Source organism: Mus caroli, unplaced genomic scaffold (genome assembly GCF_978045245.1).
Source record: "Mus caroli unplaced genomic scaffold, Mus_caroli_1 scaffold_17, whole genome shotgun sequence".
NCBI lineage: Eukaryota > Metazoa > Chordata > Mammalia > Rodentia > Muridae > Mus > Mus caroli.
The window spans coordinates 10464226-10486055 of NW_028227272.1; the positions used below are offsets into that span (position 1 = coordinate 10464226).

The 21830-nt window shown below is 45.3% G+C and overlaps 1 protein-coding gene and 1 pseudogene across 1 annotated transcript; both read right to left on the reverse strand.

The window, feature by feature from the left end:
- Positions 1-933: 933 nt before the first annotated feature.
- LOC110312075 (cytochrome c oxidase subunit 7A2-like, mitochondrial pseudogene) lies at positions 934-1512 on the reverse strand (annotated as a pseudogene).
- A 2211-nt stretch (positions 1513-3723) lies between these two features.
- On the reverse strand, positions 3724-17321 carry LOC110311666 (group 10 secretory phospholipase A2). Its single transcript, XM_021185124.2, has 4 exons — positions 17208-17321; positions 14776-14926; positions 12359-12465; positions 3724-4250 (listed from the first exon to the last, which is right to left on the reverse strand). Exons 1-4 carry the CDS (start codon positions 17260-17262, stop codon positions 4108-4110), a joined length of 456 nt encoding a protein of 151 aa, XP_021040783.1. The 5' UTR covers positions 17263-17321; the 3' UTR covers positions 3724-4107.
- Positions 17322-21830: the final 4509 nt, after the last annotated feature.

The following is a 21830-nucleotide window of genomic DNA, read 5'->3' on the forward strand; positions in this document are numbered from 1 at the left end:
CCCACCATTAAATTCACTTTGCCTGTGCTGACCATTATGGGTCAGGCCACTATGAACATTGCTTTGTTTATGCTGTCCATTAGAACTACCCTAACAGTTATAATGCACCTATAAGTCACCTTGCTTTTGGTGATTCAGTGCTGTCACCCAGCCCCTGCTACTTATCGGGGTCCAATTAAACTCCATTCAATCCCGTTAACTGGACAGCAGCATCTTCAACCTTAAGGTCTGGCACAAGGAAAGGGGCAACAATAAAGCTCTTCAAATGTGCTGGTGCCCCTCTCACTATTTTGTGTCTTATAGGACTCATGAAGGGCATGTCTCCTGAGCCTTCTCACTGTGGAGGATTAGGTTTTACAGAGTACCCGCTGTAGCATTGCAATTTCCCCAAACCTTACAATCCCTTCATCAACACTAAGCCAAGGGATATCAGGCATACTCCAGAAGTAAGCCATCTTTTGACAAATACTTCACCCAACCATTTAAACAAACTTTTGACACTTTTTTTTCTTTATTCCAGTGTTTATTCCGCAGTCAGGTCAATCATAACGTAAAGCCGCAGCATTATTAGAGGAGAGTTCCTGACACAGCTGTCTAATGTGCAGCACTGACAGGTGCTCTTCCCACGATGGAACAAACACACATTTCCCTAAGTTCTGGGCGAGACACACAACCCTTTGAAACCAACTGCCCAACAAATAGAGGCAGGTTGCTAATTATTCCTCTCAAGGCGGAGCAATCCCTAGGGTGGCTAACTCAGCCCTCACTTCACCACCTGTCCCCTGGCTTTTGTTTTCCTTCCTCAATCACACCTACACCCTACTTCTGCGCTTCCTGCTTAGACACCGCCTGAGTCCCAGAGGCCCTGAGCACTGCTGGCCACGAATGAGCTGGAGAGCAACTTTCCGGCAGAACTCCAGGGAAATCAGCAGAAGCACAGCTCAGTGATGGCTCAGTGACATTTCCTTAAACAATAGTTTTAACTGTCAAACAAGCTCTGACATCTGACAGGCCATCTGCACACCATAAACAAATCAAAACAATGTATTCTTATCTTTTCCTTTTGTTTGCAAAATGTTAAGTAGACTATCCAAGTGGAAAACATAAAACGTGAAGATTCAAAGGGTTTGTGTCACAAAGTGAACCAGTCCTCCACAGGCAAGCTCATTTGTTTCTGGGCTTCGAGGCCATGTAGAGGGCGATCAGGCAGTAGATGGTCCCTCCCAGTGTCAGAGCCATGGTGGTCCGGTAAAGCATTTGGTCTGGAAGGCCTCATTTCAGGTGGATGGGCACACCATCAACCTTCTGGAAGAACTTCTGCAGCTCTGGAACTTTGTTCTTCCCAGCATAATCATATGCTGTCACACTGGAGGTCAGGTTGGTTGGTGTGGCAAATACGATAGGCGGTGCTTCTGTGGAAACTGGTTTTAACCCCTGCAGAGTGTAGGCTTCCGAAGCCCAAGCTCCAGCCAACTTCTGCTTTTGCGTGAAACTGCTAAACTTGTAGTACATGTTGGTGGAGCCCGGCTTCGCAGCCTTGACACTTTTATTTAACTGTGCAAGTTTACATATTAAACCTAGAATCTCCACTCAGAGGGCCCATGTCAATAATCTCAGCCTTTTCTAGTTTTATGTCCTTCTACCATTATCCCATACCCTTAAAATCCATTCCCACACATATTCCCCAGACTTCTGCTTGAATCAACAAACTTTTTAATAATACAGCACACCTCCCCATGGACAACACTTTCTACTCTCCTCTAGGAACCTGCTTTGCCTTGAGTCTGGTTACAGATCTAGAACAGATATTGGTGGGCCCTGAAGGACATTAGTATTGTCTTGGGTGGCATCTCCTTCAGAGAAAGTCACATCTGGCTTAGGAAATGATGAAGGATTTATTTCCTGGATCAAAGGTAGAAAAGACAATATTTCAGGGGTAGACAAGCTCATTTTCTGCTGAGGGTAGAACGACTTTTTGTTGTTGTTTTTTTGTTTTGTTTTTTGAGACAAGTTTCTCTGTGTAGACCAGGCACCAGGCTAACCTCAAAATTAAAAAGGTCTTCCTGCCTCTGCCTCATGAGTGCTGGGGTTAAAGGCGTGCACCACCACATCCCTTGGCACCACCACACCTGAGAAAATAGAGACTATTTTTTCAGGTGAGATAAACCCTTGTGAATCTGAAGGTTCAAAGTTCTCAGCTTCAGTAGGCTCCTCCCACACATCCCCATCCCAAGTTAAAGGGTTCCCCTTAACCACTGGCACGCTCCAAAGCTGAAACTTGAGTTTTCCTTGTAATTCAGTCAACTTTATATAATGAGGGCTTTGGTGTGATTGTCTGCAACTTAGACTTCCTGGCTGCTGGAAAGATGATTCTCTTTCAGGGCACACTGAAGCCTTTAGAGTGTTGATGTGCATCTGGAGCCAGGGTTTATCACTGCCCTTCACTGTATTCTGCTAGACAATGGCTAATTCTACCAAAGAGCTCATTTCTATCCTTTTTCAGTTTTTCCAGAGATACTAGGAGCAACCAGTATCATCATTTTCCTTATTTTTACACAAGTGCTCAAAGGTTTCATATATTAGGACATCAAATTCATTGCCACTCACCATTGGTGAATCATGGTACTGAAATGCATTTATCTTAAGTTTATAATATAGTTCACATCATGGGCTTCAGTAAATGCAATGGCTTCAGTAGCTGTATGTGTTGGTGAGTTGAAGTCTATTCCAGATATTTAAAAAAGATTCATCCTTATACTTCTGTTGTTCTAGAACCACTTCTGGTACCAAAATATGTAGTAACAGAATCTATCTATCTATCTATCTATCTATCTATCTATCTATCTATCTATCTAAAATTCCATATATATGCGCGATTATACACACACACACACACACACACACACATATGGGATTTTAGTAGAATGACTTACAGAATGTGGTCCAGCTAATCAGACAGTGGCTGCTTATGTATGGAAAGTCCACGAATGCAATAGTTGCTCAGTCCATGAGGCTGGATGACTCGGCTAATCTTCAGTACACACTGGAATTCCCAAAGACATAGGTTCTGATGCCAGTGACAGAATGGATTTACTGTCTTGAGTGAGGGCAAGCAAGCCAAGAGCAAAGGCCTCCTTCTTCCATTCTAAAGCTTGGAATGATCTCTCTTTAAAAATATTTTAATTGTGGTGTGTGTGTGTGTGTGTGTGTGTGTGTGTGTGTACACGTGTTTACTCGAGCACACACTTGTGCAAGTAAGCATGTGCAGGCATGTACTTGCAGAAGCCAGATATGTCACATTCTTTGGAACCAGAGCAAAAGCAGTTGAGCTGAACAATATGCAGGCCAGAAACTGCACTCAGGTTCCCTGGGAGGGCAGGAAGCACTGTTAACCACTGAGCATCTTTCCTGGCCTGCCATTTCAGTTTTTAGGGTTTGGTCTGTTGTTCTACATTTTTTTTTTTTAATTTTTTTCTTGAAATGTTGGGAATCAAACTCAGGACCTTAAACATGCTTTACAAATGTTTTGACACACAGCAGTACCACCAGCCCAGGAAAGAATTTACTTTTTCTTTGAGAAAGTCTTCTCTCTTGCCTACACTGGTACCAGCCTCCTGGGCTCAGCCGACCTTTCAACCCCAGCAGACACCCCAGGAGTGTACCACCACGCCCAGCTTCCGGGAAATAAAATTTACCTCTGACACAAGGAGACAGTTAGGGAACATTTTTTTATTACAGTTACAATTCTTAGATGTATCATGTGGCAATGTTATTACCACAGCCAAGCCTAAGCAGGTGTTCACCCACATCTGACCAGCAACTCTGCAGCAGGTACAAGACAGTACAGTTTCTCATAAAGGCTGAATTTCAAAAATTATACCACGCCCAACACAGCGCTATTTGTATAAAACAGGCCCAGGACTTTGAACCTTCATCAGACTGGCAACTCCACTGGCTCATAGTTGTGAGTTCCTGAATGGAAGGAGAAAGCAAACGCAGGTGGCTTTAGCACTTGGCCTCCGGTGACTCTCCTGCACAAATTGCATGCTGTTGGTGATCACTGAAAGTGAACTGCATTTCCATGTGCAAAGGGACATTGTGAGCCTGTCAGTTGCACTTGGGAGAGTCCTTCTCACATAAAATGGAGGGGAAGAAGAGGTATTTCAGGTGGTACTCGGTCCCTGCCAGACAGTAAGCCAACTCCTCGTCACACCTGCACAAAAGTTCTTGGCATTTGTTCTCTGCTGGTCCTGGAAGAAGTATGGAAACTGAGGTTAGAGCAGAGACTCAGAGGCACATGAGAATAAGTGCCAGGGGAGTGTAAGCTGGAGGCAGGACGGGTTATAGTTTGCATTTATGTGACACCTGATAATTTCCCATTTGAAGACCACTTGAAGAAGTAGCAATGACAGCCAGCTTCTACAAGAAAGGGAGTTGTCGGACTGGAGAGATGGCTCAGCAGTTAAGAGCACTGACTGCTCTTCCAAAGGTCCTGAGTTCAATTCCCAGCAACCACATGGTGGCTCACAACCACCCATAATAGAATCAGACGCCCTCTTCTGGTGTGTCTGAAGACAGCTACAATGTACTCATATAAATAAAATAAATGAATCATTTAAAAAAAAAAAAGAAAGAAAGAAGAAAGAAAGGGACTAGGCATGCCAAATGGAAAGTCCAAATTCCATACAAGCTCGTGTCTTCTCTTCTTTGTCAATATTACACTATTTCACTTAGGAATCCATTCAGGTAAGACTGGGTGCCTAGCAACCATCAGGCCTCAGTTTGCAGTTCTTACTCTGAGTTGTGTGACCTTCTCCACCCTTTATGTTAAACAGAAACAGCGGAGGGTAGGGCTCAGTGGTAGAGTACTTGCCTAGCTTGTATGAAGCCCTGGGTTCCATTCCTGCCACCACCAAAACAAATAGGTTAAGTAAATAGGACATGATCATTCCCCACTTCACATGGCAACCACACATCCTGGGTGAGATAGGCTGTTACACAGTTCCCATCCCAGAGTTTGGGATGCCCCTGAGTTGGTAGAGTGACTGCTTAGCATGCACAAAAACCCTAGGCTCTATCTCTAGCACCAAATAAACTGGCATCATGTCACATTCATGTAACCCCAGCAAGTGTGAGGAAGAGGCAGAAGGATCTGACATTCAAGGTGATCCCCGACTACCTAGCATGAAGCCAGCATGGGCTACAAGAGACCCTGACTCAAAAAATGGGGCCTAGCTGGAGGAGACAGTCACTAGGAGCATGTCTCTGAAGACTACGCTTAGTCCCCAGTCCCTCCTCCTTCCTTGTCTGTCTCCCATAAAGTAAACAGTCTCCTCCCTGGAACTCCCACTGCCATGAAAGTCAACCGTATCATGGGTGAAGGGCATGGAACCAACCACAATGAAACCTCCGAACTGCCAAGAGCTTGAGAACATGGTCTATAAGGCAAGTTCCAGGCCAGCCATGGCCAAATAGTGAGATAATCTCAAAAAAAAAAAAAAAAAAAAAAAAAAAGAGGAGGGAGAGGTAGTCTGTTAATTTGAGGGCTGAGGATGTAGCTCAGTAGTATTCACCTAACATACATGGGGCAGGCACTAGGCTCAAGCCCCAGCACTGCAAAAGAATTGTTGCTCAATGGCTAGTTCTACATCAACTTGATACAGGTTAAAGAGTCATCCAAGAGGAAGGAACCTCAATTGAGGAAATGCTTCCATAAGAGCAGGCTGTAGGCAGACCTGGGCCTTTTTACTAATTAGTGATTGATGGGGGGCGGGGCACTCAGCCCATTGTGGGTGGTGCCATCCCTGAGTAGGCGGTCCTGAATTCTATAAGAAAGCAGACTGAGCAAGCCAGTAAGCAGCACCCCTCCGGGGCCTCTGCGTCAGCTCCAGCCTCCAGGTTCCTGCACTGTTTGCGTTCCTGTCCTGACTTCCTTCAGTGATGAACTGTGATGTGAAAGCAGAAGCCAAATAAATTCTTTCCCCCCCACCAAGTTGCTTTGGTCATTGAGTCATTTCCACAACAGTCACTTTAAGACAGCTTATTGACTAAATATTAAGTAATTAATTAAACAAATTTGTTTAAGTACATTAACAATGTTAGTATTCATTTAATTCTTCATTTCTATTACCAAAAAGACACTGTGTGCACCTTAACCAGCCACTCCTCATGTTCCCACTGCTGATCCTGAGTCTCTTGTGTCTGCAGAGATTGACTATCTCATACAGATGGAGTCATGTGACCTGTTGAACCCGGTTACTGTCACTCTGCATCATGTTCTTAAAGTTTATTATGTCCATGTTACAGCAGATGTGGTACATCTGCTTTTATTTGGGAGGATGCTGGAGAGATGACTCAGAGGTTAAGAGCACTTGTTCCTATAAAGGACCTGGGTTGGATTCGCAGCACCCACTGGCTCAGAACAGTCTCTAACTCTGATTCTGTATGATGCCCTCTTCTGTTGGCACCAGGCACTTGCTGCCAAGCCGAGGAACCTTGGTCCCAGGACTCACATGGTGAAAGGAAAGCTGATTTCTGCAAGTTTTTCTCTGACTATCACATATGCATGTGCATGCATACACACAAGGAAAGAAAGACAGAGGAGGGGGTAGGAGGAAAGGGAAGAGAAGGAAGGAGGGAGGGAAGGAGAGAGGGAGGGAGGGAGGGACAATGTGGAGAGAGTAAGCCAGGTCTTTATATTATTTCCAGTGCTCATATAAACCTAGCAACTGTTCCCCTAAGTTTTCATTTTTAAAATTGTTTTATTTCATTTATTTTTTTTTTTCTGTTTGTTCGTGTGTGTCACAGAATGATTATGGAGGTCAGAGGACAACTCGAAGAAATCGGTTCTCTCCTGTGACCATGTGAGGATTAAACTCAGGCCATAGGCTGGGGAGGAGGAGCATCTTTAATCACTAAAACCATCTTGCTGGCCCACAACTATGTGTCATTATTCCCATTTTACAAAGTGAGGCTGGAAGGGGTTACTCAGCCAAGGCCACAGACCTGGGAAGGAGTCACCAGTCCTCCCCCTGGCAAGAAAGACTTTCAAAAGTAAGACGGGTTCACCTCTTCACGTCCTGAGAGCCAAGGAAGCTCACTGTTCCGGAAGAATGAAAACTTGGAGGGAGTGAGCCTTGCTGGAGCACACTTGGAATCCCAGCAATCGAGAGACTAAGACAGAAGTTTGAAAAGTTCAGGCCAGTCAGCCTGGGCTATGGTGTGAAACTATTATCTCAAAAATAAATAAATAATATATAAAGGAAAAGGAAAAATAGCTTCCATGGGTTATACTTAAAATTAAAGCCTGCTAGTAAATATTATTATAAGCTGAAATTTTAAAATATATTTGTCAGGCCCATAAATGGAAAAAAGGCCAAACCTGTAATTAAATAAACAACTATGCTCAGAATATCTCTAAGCAGACTAACAGAATATTTTTGTTGAAAATGCATAACAGAGACCTTGGCTCTTTCCTCCGGGAAAGAGCTCTGAAAACAAACAGAGGCTCCACCAGCAAACACAGCAGTGAACATTCCCTGAATACCATTTCCACATGCGTGTTTTTGAGAACATGCACATTGAAGGGGAGGGTAGGAAAGCTATAAGAAGTATTTCTCCACAAAGCCTCTTGCCCGTGCTAGCAGGTCATGGACAGGTCACTTCTTACCTCAAGGCCTCCATTCCCAACACAAAATGAAAGGTGAGTTGAGTTGAAGCAGAACGCTTGCCTTGCATGTACAAAGCTCCAGGTTCCATTACCAGCACCACTTGTCCAGAAGTAGAGGCAGGAGGATCACAAGTTCTGTGTCATCCTGGACTACATAGTGTGTTTGAAATTGGCTCGGGACATATGAGGCTTTATCTCAAAGAAAGATGGTTAAATAAGATGGTGCCTGGTGCACAGTCATGGTCATATGCCATGACAAGGGTATGGTGATGCATGGATGCAGATCTCTATGAGGTGAAGGCCAGCTTGGTATATAGCAAAAGCCAAGACAGCCAGGACAACATAGAAAGACTGTCTCAAACAAAACCAAACCAAACCAAAAAATAAACTTAAAAAAAGGGGGTGGAGGGTTTTAATGTCTCCACAGTGATTCAACTTCACCCTTTAAAACAGTTTTTTCTATGTATTTCTTTTGATTTGGAAGGGTTCCATTTCTTTGATAGGGAAAGGCAGGAATACACACATACCACAGCACATTTTGGTTTATCATTTTACTATGTGGGTCTCATGGATCAAACTCAGGTCATCAGACTTGACATCAAACACCTTTCTCCACTGAGCCATCTGGCCCACCCCAACTTTATACTACCAGCTCTGCCTTCCCTCTAGGGAACCCCGGCCAAGAGCAGTGCATACTAAAGCTGGTCACCCAAGGTGTTCCTGCTCTTTCTGCCTCCAGGGCAGACAGTCTCCAGAAGCTGTGGTTTTAGTGGAGAGTCAGAGAGTGGGAGAGGAAGGGGGAAATCAAAACACACACACACACACAGCCTCAATCTGTTTAACATGTTTTGAACTCTTTTTTTTTTTCGCCCTACAATACCAACTTCCAGGTAAGGAAACTGAAGCCCAAATGGATTGTTATCACTTCTGTGTACTTCGACCATCGCCCATCTACAGTCAAGTGATTTTCAACAAAGGTGCTAATGCTATTCAAGAGAGAATGATCTTATTAACAGTGTTGAGACAGCTATATAACAATATGCCAAAAAACGAAGTCAGACCTACCCCCACTGTTTGTATGAAAAGTTAACTCAAAGTGGGCCACTGCCAAAAATGTCATAGAAGAAATAGAAGAAGACAGACAGGTAAACCTCTGCAGTGCTCTTTTCTCAGTGGGCTCTTGGCTTGTTTGGTTTTTGTTCTTTTAAGACAGGGTTTCTCCTTGTAGCCCTGTCTGTCTTGGAACTCACTCTGTAGACCAGGCTGGCCTTGGACTTAGGGGCCTGCCTCTGCCTCCCAAGTGCTGGGATTAAAAGTATGTAGTCAGCACCACCTGGCTCTCAATGGATGCTTAATGTATCAGAATAACTGACTAGGATGTCAGTAAAATGAAAAACTTCTGTGTTTCAAGGACGTTATTCTGAAGGGAGGACAACCCACAGAAAGGAGAGCAGCCACAAGAAGGGCTGAAAATTCAAAACATAAACAATTCTCACAACAGCAAAAAAACAATCCTATTGAAAGTTGTATGTGGAGGGGCTCAGTAAAGAGCCTGCCACAGTGGCCAGTCCGTTGGGGGAAGGGTTTTGTTGTGGATAAGAAAGAAAATAACCAGAGGCATGTGTAAGAAAGAGTCCAGAGCAGAGAATTAAAAAAAACAAAGCAAAACCTCTATAAACTGGATGTCACCAGGGCTATCTGCAAGGTAGATAGAATGGAGACCACAAACGAGAGAATGGAGAGATGGAGAGAAAAGGGCAGGAAAATAAGGATGAGTAGCTGCTGGGAGACAAGCAGAGCAGGCCTGGGAGTTCTAGGTAGAAGAGGAGGTGAGAGGGGCAGGATACTAGGTGAGGGCTTTGAAATATATAATAGGTACTTGTGAATAGGGACTGCAGGAGCCTGGAAGCTAGCATGGGTTTGGATATACCCCTTTGATATATACAGCTTATAATATCTGCCACAGGTGTATATCAATGGAGAACCATATATCCCTTCTGCCACAGATACGGGAAGTAACTTCTTTTTGTAGATAGAAAACCTGTTTCACAAGTTCCTGATAAATGCTGGCTTTTATCTAAGCCCCAGAAATCCTCCTATAGTCCACGGAGATGAAATACCTATGATCCAGAATCCAGGAAGAAAAGACAGGCAGAACAATGGTTCAAGGCCAGCCTGGGCTATGTAGGACCCAGTCTTGAAAAGCAATCAAAACTCCAGGCAGTGGTGGTGCATGCCTTTCACCTCAGCAATTGAGAGGCAGAGGCAGGTGGATCTCTCTCTTTTGAGTTTGAGACTAGTGTGGTCTATATAGTGAGTTCTAGGACAGCCCAAGGCTTCACAATGAAACCCTGTCTGAGAGAGAGAGAGAGAGAGAGAGAGAGAGAGAGAGAGAGAGAGAGAGAGAGAGAGAGAGAGAGAAGCAGAAGCAGCACTCTGTTGGGATGACCTTCCCCCACACATTGTGTCAAATGGCTTGTATTTTTAATTGGTAATTGCTGTTCTGGAACAAAACTAAGTGCTGGCAGAATTTTTGGTATTGTCCTCTCAGTGGCCCATTCCCAGCTTTTTCTATGTAAATGTTTGTCCTTTCCACCTGACCAAAAGATGATTTTCTGAGATTACTGTGTTACAAAGCAAGCGGCTAGGAGGGCAGTCAGATAGCCCTCATCTAGGCCAAAGGGCAACCCAGAGAACCGGATCCACGCGGCCCTGCTGCTGATTGGTCCAGACTGGAGGGTGGCTTTTTAGAGAGTAAAGAGCTGGCATTCAGCCGGGGCAGAAAGAGAGAGGCAGGAAGGAGAGGCGTGAAGGTGAGAACCGAGTGAGCAGGCAATGATGGGAAGTGAGAAGCATGATGGGAAGGAAGCAGGGAGGTAAAGGGATAGATAGACCAATGTGGTGGGGATGCAATGGCAGGGTTAAGGTAGATCATAGCTGAGAGTCTGCCCCAGCGAAAGGCCAACAGCCTAATACCATATAAATGTCTCCACATTTTTATCAGTAAATCTCAAGTGGGCTCTGCAAAAGCCCCGAAATAGCAATCAAATTTTTTTTTTAAAAAAGAAGAAAGTGAGAGCGAGAACTAGAAATTATGAGTAATGGCAAATCTGAACAAAATCTTGATCCACCTATATTTGTGATTTGTGAGTGTACACAGGAGGTCACGACAGCTCGCTAGAGCCAGTTCTCGTCTTCCACCCTGTGGGTCCTGGGGGTTGGACTCAGCCCATTGGGCCTAGCAGCAAATGCCTGTGCATGCTAAGCCAGCTTGCCAGCTTGCCTATGTGCTTTAAAGGGAAGAGAGAGACAGACAGACAGAGACGCCTGGAGGGTACATGAGAGGGTTTGGCAGGAAGAAAAAAGGGAGACATGATGCAATTACAAGTTCTAAAAATAAAAATAATTAAAAATTTTTAAAAGTTAATTTTTGTTAGTGTGGTGATGGGACCCAGGCTGTCAATATCCTCAGCAAGTGCTCTACCAATGAGCTACCTGAATCCCCAGCCCAGCTAAGCAAAGCGGGGCTGGGGAGGATGGCTCACTGGTTCAGATGACCTCCTGGTCTTCCAAAGCACCCGAGTTTGGTCCCCAGACCTACACTGGAGTGCCTCTAAGCTACAAGGGAATCCGATGCAAATACTGAAGTCAAGAGCACTGATAATTGAAATAATAACAATAGTAAATATATAATTTAATATATTCATAATTATAATTTAATATTTATCTAGTAATAGTATAAAGCAATAAAATTTGTATTGTGTTTATTCTTATTTAAAAGAAAAAAGGAGAGAGCCAGGGCTGTGGGGCTCAGTGGAGAGCACTTGTTTAGCATGTTTGAGGCCCAGGGCTAACCCCTAGTGCCATCAAAAAGAAAAATAGAAAAAGGGGGAGGAGCCAGTCACCTACTTTGCTTGCAGCTCCTCAGAGTACTGGGTCTCTGCCCCACTGTATTCCTACCCACAGTTCATCTGTGTGATCACGCACTCCGAGTATTTAAAAAGTCAGTTCTGCATTTAAAGTTATTTGAAAGAAAACTATAAATGGAGGGGCACCATGAAGCCTTAGTCTCTGTCACCCAGGGTCCCCACAACTGCACAAGTATTCTACCATTAGCTACATCCCTGACTGCCCAGTAGCCTTAAAGGTGTCTTCCTTCCAGGATAGGGGAGCATGCTTGTAATCCTAGCACTTGGCATGCTGGGTCAGTAGTAGACCTAGGGAAGGAAGAAGGCCCTGGTCTCAACCCTCAGATCCAGGGAGGTAAGGGACAAAACTACATAGTGTCACCAGCTCTATATTTAGCTTTTTTTTTTTTTAATTTTCTTTTGTTTGTTTAGTTGGTTGGTTTTATTGTTGATATTTTGTTTGAGCCAGGCTCTCAAATGGTTCTACCTCATCCTTTGTCCAGATTAGAGTATATTCTACAGTTTGGATGCACCATGAACACATCGCTCAATCCCCTCCTATGGACTTTTAGGTTGTTTACACCTTGTATCTTTTCTCTCCTTTTGGTCCACACACTGAATACCTACATGTGTACGTGTGTTACAAGGTTTCGATGACATTACCATGTGGTCTGTGGATAGCTACAAGCAGTGGTACCTTACCACAAGGGTACAGAAGCCATTTGGATCTGTAGGATGTCCAGTGGGCACTTGGGGAAGTCACATGGTATAGGGCACTCACCACACAGGATGTGATGGTCCATGCACTTCCATGGGTAGCGGTCTAACTTAGGGCTGCAGCCAGCATCCTGAGCCCGAGAGTAGCAGCAGTCATGGTGGTAGCAGCACCTGAAGGTGAAAGTGGGCAGATCCTAGCTGTGTAAAAGCGGGAATTCTGCTAGCCTTGCCATCTGACAAAGATTCTCAAGGAGCTAGTGTCCTCTGATGGACACACTGTCCCTCACAGTACCAGTCCTGGAGAAAAATTGTAGCAGCTGCACATGCCTGCCCAGACTCACTCCCTGACTTTGCCTTTCTACCCCTGCCTGCCTCCTTGTAACTCTGAGCCCCAACTACCCTGGAAATCTTCCCTTCCTTCCTGGGTCTGGGTTGTGCCTTCTGCCTGGACAACCCAATGACCTCCTTGGCCATTAGGTGTCAGGAGCCATCTAGGTTATACTAAAGGCATGCAAGGGAATCCAATGCAAATACTGAAGTCAAGTGCACTGATAATTGAAATAACAACAATAGTGTGGGGCAATGGGCTATGCACAGACAGGCTGCTCTCCAGTCGAGCTGAGATGTGGAACCCCAATACCTAGTGGTGATAATTCACCTACATGGGACGGTAGACATTCCCTCATGTCTCCTGGAACCCTGGCTCCTGTCGAAGTTACCGCCCCCACAGCCCCCACAGTCCCACAGGAGAAGTGTGACTTTTAGTCACTGACCCCACTGACCCCGTCGAGTGGGGTCAGTGGCTTAGATGCCCACCCAGGGCTGAGTGGAAAGCGTCTGGCAGCCCTCCTGCATCTGCCTGCCCAGAGCACAGGAGCTCTGGCCGGATGTGAGCTCTTTCCTTCCCCCTCCTTCTCCTACTCCTCTTGAGGCCCACACAATAGTAAATATATAATTTAATATATTCATAATTATAATGTAACATATTTATATAGTAATATTATAAAGCAATGAAATTTATATTGTGTTTATTCTTATTTAAAAGAAAAAAAGGAGAGAGCCAGGGCTGTGGGGCTCAGTGGAGATCACTTGTTTAGCATGTTTGAGGCCCAGGTCTAACCCCTAGTACCATCAAAAAGGAAAAAAGAAAAAGGAGGAAGAGCTCTCTGGAGATAGCTATCATACTGCATACTCTACAATAGATGTACTCTAAAAGGCAAGGTCCAAAGAGACTTCATCTCAGGATTGATTCTTAGAGCTGACATGCCTTTCCTGTTATTATTAAAATAATATAATAATTCCTGGGCATTAACCTACCCTATTAGACAGATTTTTCTGCAGATCAACAAAGATGTACTATCTTGTAGATATACTTTGTAGACAAATTGATGAGTTCATAATTCCTAATAATGATTCTATGGAATTCCTAAATTTATACAGGTAATTTTGAGCCCTCTATAGTATGAAGGCTGCAACTAGGGCTCTGTAATTCTTCATGTGTCACAGGCTAATTGCACTAGGCTAGAAAGCAGGCTTGGAACAGATTTGTGACCAGGGAAGGCATTCCTTCTGGGATGGCTGTGAAACCATTGGCTGATAACTGGGAGTGGATACTTTATTGTGGGTGCAAGGACAGAAGATGAAATAATGACTGAATTGATCTATATAAAACTTCAGTACTAGTGAGACACAAGACAGATAATTTGCCTTTTGACAAAACCATGCCAACTTAAGATATAAGAATTATTGTTTTAAACTCTTAATGAACGTGTGGAACTAGTAACAGATAATAAATGTTTAGATAACTCATCTTAATGGAAACATTGCTGCTGAAACTTCTTATTTGACTTATGATGAGCTTCTGGAGTGTAAAGATGCTTGGAAAACCATGTGATCTATTCTCTTGAGAAAGTGGGGGCAGGGCTTCTCTCATTCAGCAATGAAAAGGTAGAAGCGCTTTTTTTTCTCTGGACAATAAAGGTTGGAGCTTATTTTTCATCCAGAATGAGTGGAGTGGATGAGACAGGTGGTTGGGCCTAACAAGAATGTGTGTATATGAATGTGTGTATGTGCATATTTGCAAGTGTGACTTGCTTTTCCTGGTTCACAAAGAGTTAATAGCTCCAAGCCTCCCCCTCTCACCTATGCCCATACTTTGTACACTAGATAAACAACTTAATGGCTCTGAAGTAAGCTTCCTTATCAATGAAATGGAAAGGATCCTCAGAGCTCCTCAGGCTGTACAGTGGTCTAGATAGCTTTATGTTATCCTCAATGAAAGCGTCAGGCCACAGCCAGGATGAAGGTTAGCTGGCACTAAGACCTCCTCACTGACCCTGGAGCCATTTGTATTCAAGGTAATGCTAGGTTCTGGGATCTTTCTGAGTCAAAACTGGACTTCAGTTTCGTGTTTTTCTCATAGCCCTTGGCAGTCCTAGGACTTGGGAGGCCTTTTCTACTCTGGGCCCAGTGTACACTCACCAGTCAATGGCGTCACGTGGCTCTCCATGGCCACCAAGGCCACAATAACAGCCATAGTTCATGTAAGCCATTGGAGATCGAGGACCAACACAATCCAAGGTCCCTGCCAGTTCCAGGAGTCCACGCTTGTATACATGTGACCTCCTGGTTGCTAAGGGATAAACAAAGGTCATAGGTTCAAGATCAGAGCTTCCCTATCCCTAGCTAGAGGCACTGGCCCAAGAAGGACCTAGATGTAGCAACTTGACTGGGTTTGATCCTACTTCTAGGTATGTGACCTTGGACAAATTACATACCTCTGTGATCTGCTTTCCTCATTTGCTTAGTGCAGGATAAGATGGCATAAAGTCACAGAATAAAGTGCTTTGTGCAATACAAACTCCATTGAAATTCAGATCTTTTCTCTTTTTTTTTTCCCTTTCTTTTTTTTTTTTTTTTTTTTTTTTCTTTTTTACTTTTTCAAGACAGGGTTTTCTCCGTGTAGACCTGGCTGTTCTAGAATGTGTTCTATAGATCAGGTGGCCTTAAACTCACAGAGATCCTCCTGCCTCAGCCTCCTGAGTGCTGGGACTAAAGGTGTGTACCATTAAAGGCTGCATTTGAAAGATAAAAAAGGAGGCCTTCTGGAAAAAAAGCAGCCTTCACACTCCCACAGCCCACAGCACTGGAGCTAAGGCTACAGCCGATGTACTGGTGTTTCTCCGTCTGTGTTTAAGGAAGGGGGGACTGCAGCAGAGCAGGACAAACTCCCAAGTCTATTTGCTGATGTATGTACCCACAAAATCCTCTCCACCCCTATTCCAAGATGGAGTACATTGGCAGTGAAGCCTTGCCCTGGGCTGCTGTGACTCCCATTTAGAGCATGTTTCCATCACAATAACTTATTTGAGGGCTCTCCACTAAACTTAAATAGAATCATGTTTTCATGGAAAAAGTTCTATTCTAGAAGTTGGGAGGAGGTTCCTAGAGGTGGTTCAGATCAGAAGATCAGAAGAAAAATCTGCTCCGTTAGAGAATCCGGGGCATAACCCAGATGGAAGCACACACTGCTGGCATGCACTGGGTTCCATCCCAGACGACAAGGTAGCCCACGCCTGTAATCCCAGCACTTGGGAGACAGTGGGAGAAAGATCAGAAGTGACGCTTCTTCTTGGCTTGATGGTAAGTTTGAGGCCAGCCTGGGCTATACTTTCCTCTCTGGATAAGTCTGCTCTCTTCTAATAGCCCACACACTTCCCTTGAGCCTTCCTTGGTTCCCATTTGGGATGTAGCTCCCAGCTTCACTGTCCCCCAAGCTCCAGTGGAGATCCCAAGCTAGATCCCGAAGCCTTCCTACCTCCCCAGAACCCAGTTTCCCCTCCAGTCAGGCCATCACACTACTGCCCCTGCCTTCTCTTCAGCCTGCTCCCTGCTGCCTTACCTTGCCAATGGCCCATGCTGCTGCCTGTTTATTGGGGGTGCCCTTCTAGCTTGCTCTTCCAGAACAGATCTCTGACTCAAGTAGCTCTGGCACACGGAAAGGCTTCTAGGAAAGGTCTGTTGACCTCAGGAGCCACCAAGTCCAGGTGAGACACACCTAGCCTAACCACTCCCAACATCATACCCTGAAACCATCTGCAGAGCTCCCCCTTCCCCACCCCCAGCCACTCTGCTTTTAGAGGCTAAGACTGCCCATGAAGGGCCCAGGTGAGGGACACACAGTGGCACTAAGTTTGGAACCAAAGAAAACACTCCCTGTATGCCAACATAGGTGGGGCAGGCCAGGCTGGGGTCTGTTTGCTCTGTCTACCTGTGGGCAACCTCCAATGGCAGTGCCAGGACCCACAGGGCATTGTAAAAGCTCAAGGTCTACGCCCATTATGGGCCGTCCTAGGCATCCCTGAGCTGTGTACTAGCTGGCCAAGTGCTGCTCGGAGCAACTGTGGCATCTGAGATGTTGATCTGGGTGAGCCTGTCCAGGAGCAGAGGCTTCACACCTGCACCTCCGTACCCAGGTAAGGCCAGGCCGGGTCTGGCTCTGTGCCTCTATGCTTTATTGTACTCTAGGATTACAGAATCAGCAAGAGGGGCCTTTCTAGAGTAGTAGGAGTGAGTGAAGAAAACCTCCTCTAGAAGTGATAGCCAGTTCACATGACTCAGGATCAGAGGCTAGGAGCTTCAGGCTGCTGGAGAGAACTGCAGTAACTATGGGGTTCATGAAGGGAGGACTCTGATACCAACCCCTCTCCCCCTTCTGAGTTCCTGAGTGAAATGCCTGAGTGGAGGGCTCTAGAAGGAATCAAAGACATGACTCGTGGGTGTCTGGGAAGATGGGATGTGTGGGTATCTGATGAAGGGACTGGGGATTTTAAGGCTTCAGGGTGCTGGAACCAGCTGTTGGGGCAGTGAGGAAAAATTCCCAGGCTGGAGGAAGCCAGTCAGTCCTCACTTACCTTCGCTGAATCCGGGTCCAGGTCCCAGCAGCAACAGCAGCAGTAGCAGCAGCATTATTGCCCGTCACAGAGGTGGCCCACACATAGGAGAGTGACAGGTGTAGGACTGACCAGAAGGGCCAGTATACTCACCAATCCTGCCGACCCCCACCACCAGCCCCGCCCCCTACCTCACCTTCTTTCCGTGGGGCGGAGTCAAGCAGGAGTGGTCACCTGGAGCCTTGGGGAGTGACTGTCTCTGACTTCTGCAGATTAGTTCCAAAAAAAAAATCCAGACACCAAATGGAATGCTGAGGCCAAAAGGGGATCAGGTTCGGGATGCCTCCACAGAGTGTAAAGATGCTGCTGACGCTGCAGTTAAAATGCGGGGTGGGGGTGGGGAAGGGAGGGGGACGGTATGCTAATTTACGTCAGGCTATTCTAATTTACTGTAACTTTTTACAACGTGGGTAACTGCTCCTGTGGGGCAGTCTCAATTAACACTCTACAATCTCCTCACTAATACCACCACAAAGCGAGAAACTGAGGTAGCCAAGGGTTGTCCCAAGTCAGGCAGCCATTTCTAGTAAAAAGTGCTGGAACCTTGGTGGTGGTGGACTAGAAAGCTAGGTCAGAAGAACGTGAGGAGTTCGGAACCAGCCTGGACTATACAATGAGGCAGACCTCGGAGAGGTGGGGGAGGGGCGCTTACGACACAAGGGCTGGAATGGAGCGAGCAGGATGCCACACCAGCATCGTGTGGGAGTTATCCATCCCATGCAGTCTGCCTCAGGCTTCCCACTTGTGGATGGTTATGGTTCTTCTGGGGAATGTGTGTAAGCAAGGAGGCGTGCTCAACTAATGCCTACTTTTCATACTGAAAAGGCATGATAATTGGGACACATTATTGCTTTTTGCCCCTGAGACTAGCACCAATTTTTGTTGTTTAGATTTCATATCTGATCTGAGTGAAACCTTGGAATCCCCCCCCCGCCCCCCCGTGGACAAATTCTAGTAAGGGTAAGAATGATCTCCAGAAAAAAAAAAAAAAAAAGTAAATGACAAGGTGAAATTGGGTTTCCCTGGCTTGAAGGTTCACAACACAGGTTGTAAGCCTAGGACCCCAACCCATTCACTGTCATAGAGAGACACACACTGAGGTTCTGAGAACTGGGAAGCCGGAGGCATGGTGAGATGGCATAGAGGGAAACACACAAGCCTAGAAACCTAAGTTTGATCCTAAAACCCATGTAAAGGGGGAAGGAGAGACCTGAGTCTACACAGTTGTCCTTTGACCTCTGGACTTGTACTGTGCCCTCCCATGCATCATGTTCATATATACACACTAAAATAATTTTAAAATGTTAAGTATTAAAAGTAGAGGAACCTATCAGGTGGTGGTCCATGCCTTTAATCCCAACACTCAGGAGGCAGAGGCCATTCTAGTCTAAATTGTGAGTTCCAGGACAGCCAGGACTACCACAGAGAGACCCTGTCTCAAAACAAATGAACAAACAAACAAACCAAATGAGGAGGAGGAGGAGGAAGAGAAGAAAGGAAGGAAGGAAGGAAAGAAGGAAGGAAGGAAGAGAGAGAGAGAGAGAGAGAGAGAGAGAGAGAGAGAGAGAGAGAGAGAGAAGAGAGAAGAGAGAGAGAGGAAAGAAAGAAATAGAATAAAGAAAAGGAGAGAGAAAGAAGGAAAGAAGAGAAGGAAAGAAAGAGAGAAAGAAAAAAGGAAAGAAGAAAGAGAAAGAAAAAGGAAGGAAGAAAGAAAGAAAGAAAGAAAGAAAGAAAGAAAGAAAGAAAGAAAGAAAGAAAGAGAAGGAAAGAGAAAGAAAGAAAAATAAAGGAAAAGAAAAGAGAGGAGGGACCATGACTAGAACTCATTCCACTTGGTACTCAATCTGTCTTGGTCCCTGCTATGATAATTCACAGGGACAAGTCTTCCTTCTTCCCTGCTACCCAGTGGGTAATGCTCTTTCCATTGGAGTGTGCATGCCTTCCACAGTCTCATGTCATGTTGCTTGTGTGGCCATCACTAATCTGCCAGGCCTTGGTCACCACTCAGTCAAAGCTTTTTGATATAGGACAGATGAGATTTCAAATACTCCAAGTTTTTAGATTATAGAAAATGTAAATGACAACCTTAGTGTTCAGCACCCTAAGAAAGGACAAGGCCTCTTGTGACCTCAACACTCATAGCCACCTGTTCCAGGAGGGTTCCTGCAGATGACCATAGGGCATTGTTTTGAAATTGACATCCTGGAAGATGCTTGGGTGCTCAACTGACAGATGAAAAACAGAAGTTGAGAGTAGGGACAGCACTGCTCATGGTGGTATGTAGCTCCTCCTTCATGCAGAGCGCTCCGCTCTTGGAGCACCTCCCGTGAGAGTTCTTTTTCACCTTTCCTTAGTTTTGCTCTGTGAAAAAGACATTGACCTCTTGGAAGGCTGAGGTAGAAAGATTGTTGTGAGTTTGAGGCCAGACTAGACTATATAGCTTGAGCTACCGAGTAAAAGCAGGTCTGAGAAAACTAGGAGCCAGCAAGATGGCTCAGTGGATAAAGGCACTTGCTACAGTGCCTCGGGACCTGAATCTGATTCCAGGAAGTGTATGCTGAAAGTAGAGAGCCACCTCCCTTCACAGGCACATTAGCCACATTCCCCACCTCCATCAGCTAAATGAATGTTAGAAGAAGAATCAACAGGTCTACAGGCCCAGCAGCTGCCTGGGAGGCTGAGGCAGAAGGATGACAAGTCCAAGGACAGTCCAAGGGAGGTCAAACTCAAAGCTACAGAGTTAGCTCAAGGTCAGCCTGAGCAACTGACATCCTTTCTTAAACCAGGCATAAGGGGGTTAAAGAAACAGAGAGAGAGCTGGAGATGCTGATCAGTGGATGTGCTTGATCTTAAGTATGTTTGAGGCTGGAGGTCCAATACCCATTAGTGAGGAAAGAAAAGAAACTTGATTCAGTCCCTCTGCTATTCATTCACTGTGTCCCTAGCATGGACTGACCACCATGTCCTCAAGGGCAGGTCCTCTAATGGAACACAACAGGGGACCAGGTACAGTTTTGTCCCCAGAAGTCTCTACTGACTGTAGGGACAGGATGAAGACATAAGGAATGTGAAGATGGGAGCAGGACAATGACAGGATAGCAAAGGATTTTGGTTCGAGGGTATGAACCTCCATGTCTCAGACTGAATGAGCTGTCATTTCCCAAAAGCAGAGCCTGGGTCCAGGATGCTGTAAAGTATATCCAGGGAGCAGAGGATGGAGCCAGAGGAAGGCAGAAATGCAAGAACAAGTTTCTGTGTCTGAGTGAGCTGAGCTTACACAAACAAGACCTTCTAGGGAATTCATCTAGAAATTGTATCCTAAGTGCCCATTCGGAGAACAAAAGAAGCTCTAGGCTCCTGCCTCTGATTGGTTGAGGGTTGCCCAGTGGGAAATGCTGCAGAGGGTGAAGCTGATGAATCTAGTTAAAGCCCTGGTGGTTAGATCCAGGATTGAAATCTGCTGAGATAGAACATGAGGTCAGGGACAGAAATCTTGCAATTCCTCTCCCTCAGGACTTAAAGAAAACTCTCCAAGCCAGGTAAGAGATGAACTTTCCAGATAGGTAGGAATGTGATGGGACCATGGAGCAAAGACACCAAAGGAAGAGAGACAGACTCAGCTAGGCAAAGGTCGTGCTGCCAGTAGGAATTCCTGGAGCAGTGGTACAGGCCTCCCCCTGGTGGACGACCTAGGCCTAAAGATTCTTACCAGGAAGTATTTGATTTAGGTGTGGGTAAAGGGAAGACGCTTATTTTCTGATTATAAAGATTGCAAAGCTGGAGATATATATTTGAAGAGAACTATAGTATTGGAAAAAGAAACAAAGTGTGCATGTGTGCACACATACATGTGCAAATGAGAGAGAATTAATGGAGAACACAAACAAAACAGCTAAACCAGATGATGTGTGCCTATGATTCCATCAATCTGCAGGCTGAGGCTGGAAGAACACAAGTTCAGGTCTTGGGTATATATTGAGTTAAGAGGCAGCCTGGGATGAGTACACACATACCAACCCCCACCCTCCCCCGACCCCCAGTGGTTGGGTAGCTTGTATGCCTTATCATTCATAACACTGATCATTTCACCTAGCAGGCTGGAAGTTGGGTCACTTGACCAATGAAATGTGGTGAAAGGGACCTATGTCTCTCTTTAGCAGAAGCTTTTAGAGGTAGCAGGTGTCTGTGTCTATCATTCCTTCTGTCTCAGAACTGCTGGTCCCAATGAAGGCTAAGCACTTAGTCTGTTGTAGTTATAAGGTATTGGAAAGAAATCTTTCCTGTTTATTTTTCAACACAGTATTTCTTTGTGTAGTCCTGGAACTCACTCTATAGACTAGGCTGCCTTTGAATTCACAGAAGTTCTCCAGCCTCCTGAATGTTGGGATTAAAGACACACACACACACACACACACACACACACACACACACACACACACCACACCTGCACCAAAAAAAAAAAACAACTTTTTAAAGTTAAAAAAATTAATTATGGGCTAGAGAGATGGCTCCCTGACTGCTCTTCCAGAGGTCTTGAGTTCAAGTCCCAGCAACCACATGGTGGCTCACAACCATCTGTAATAG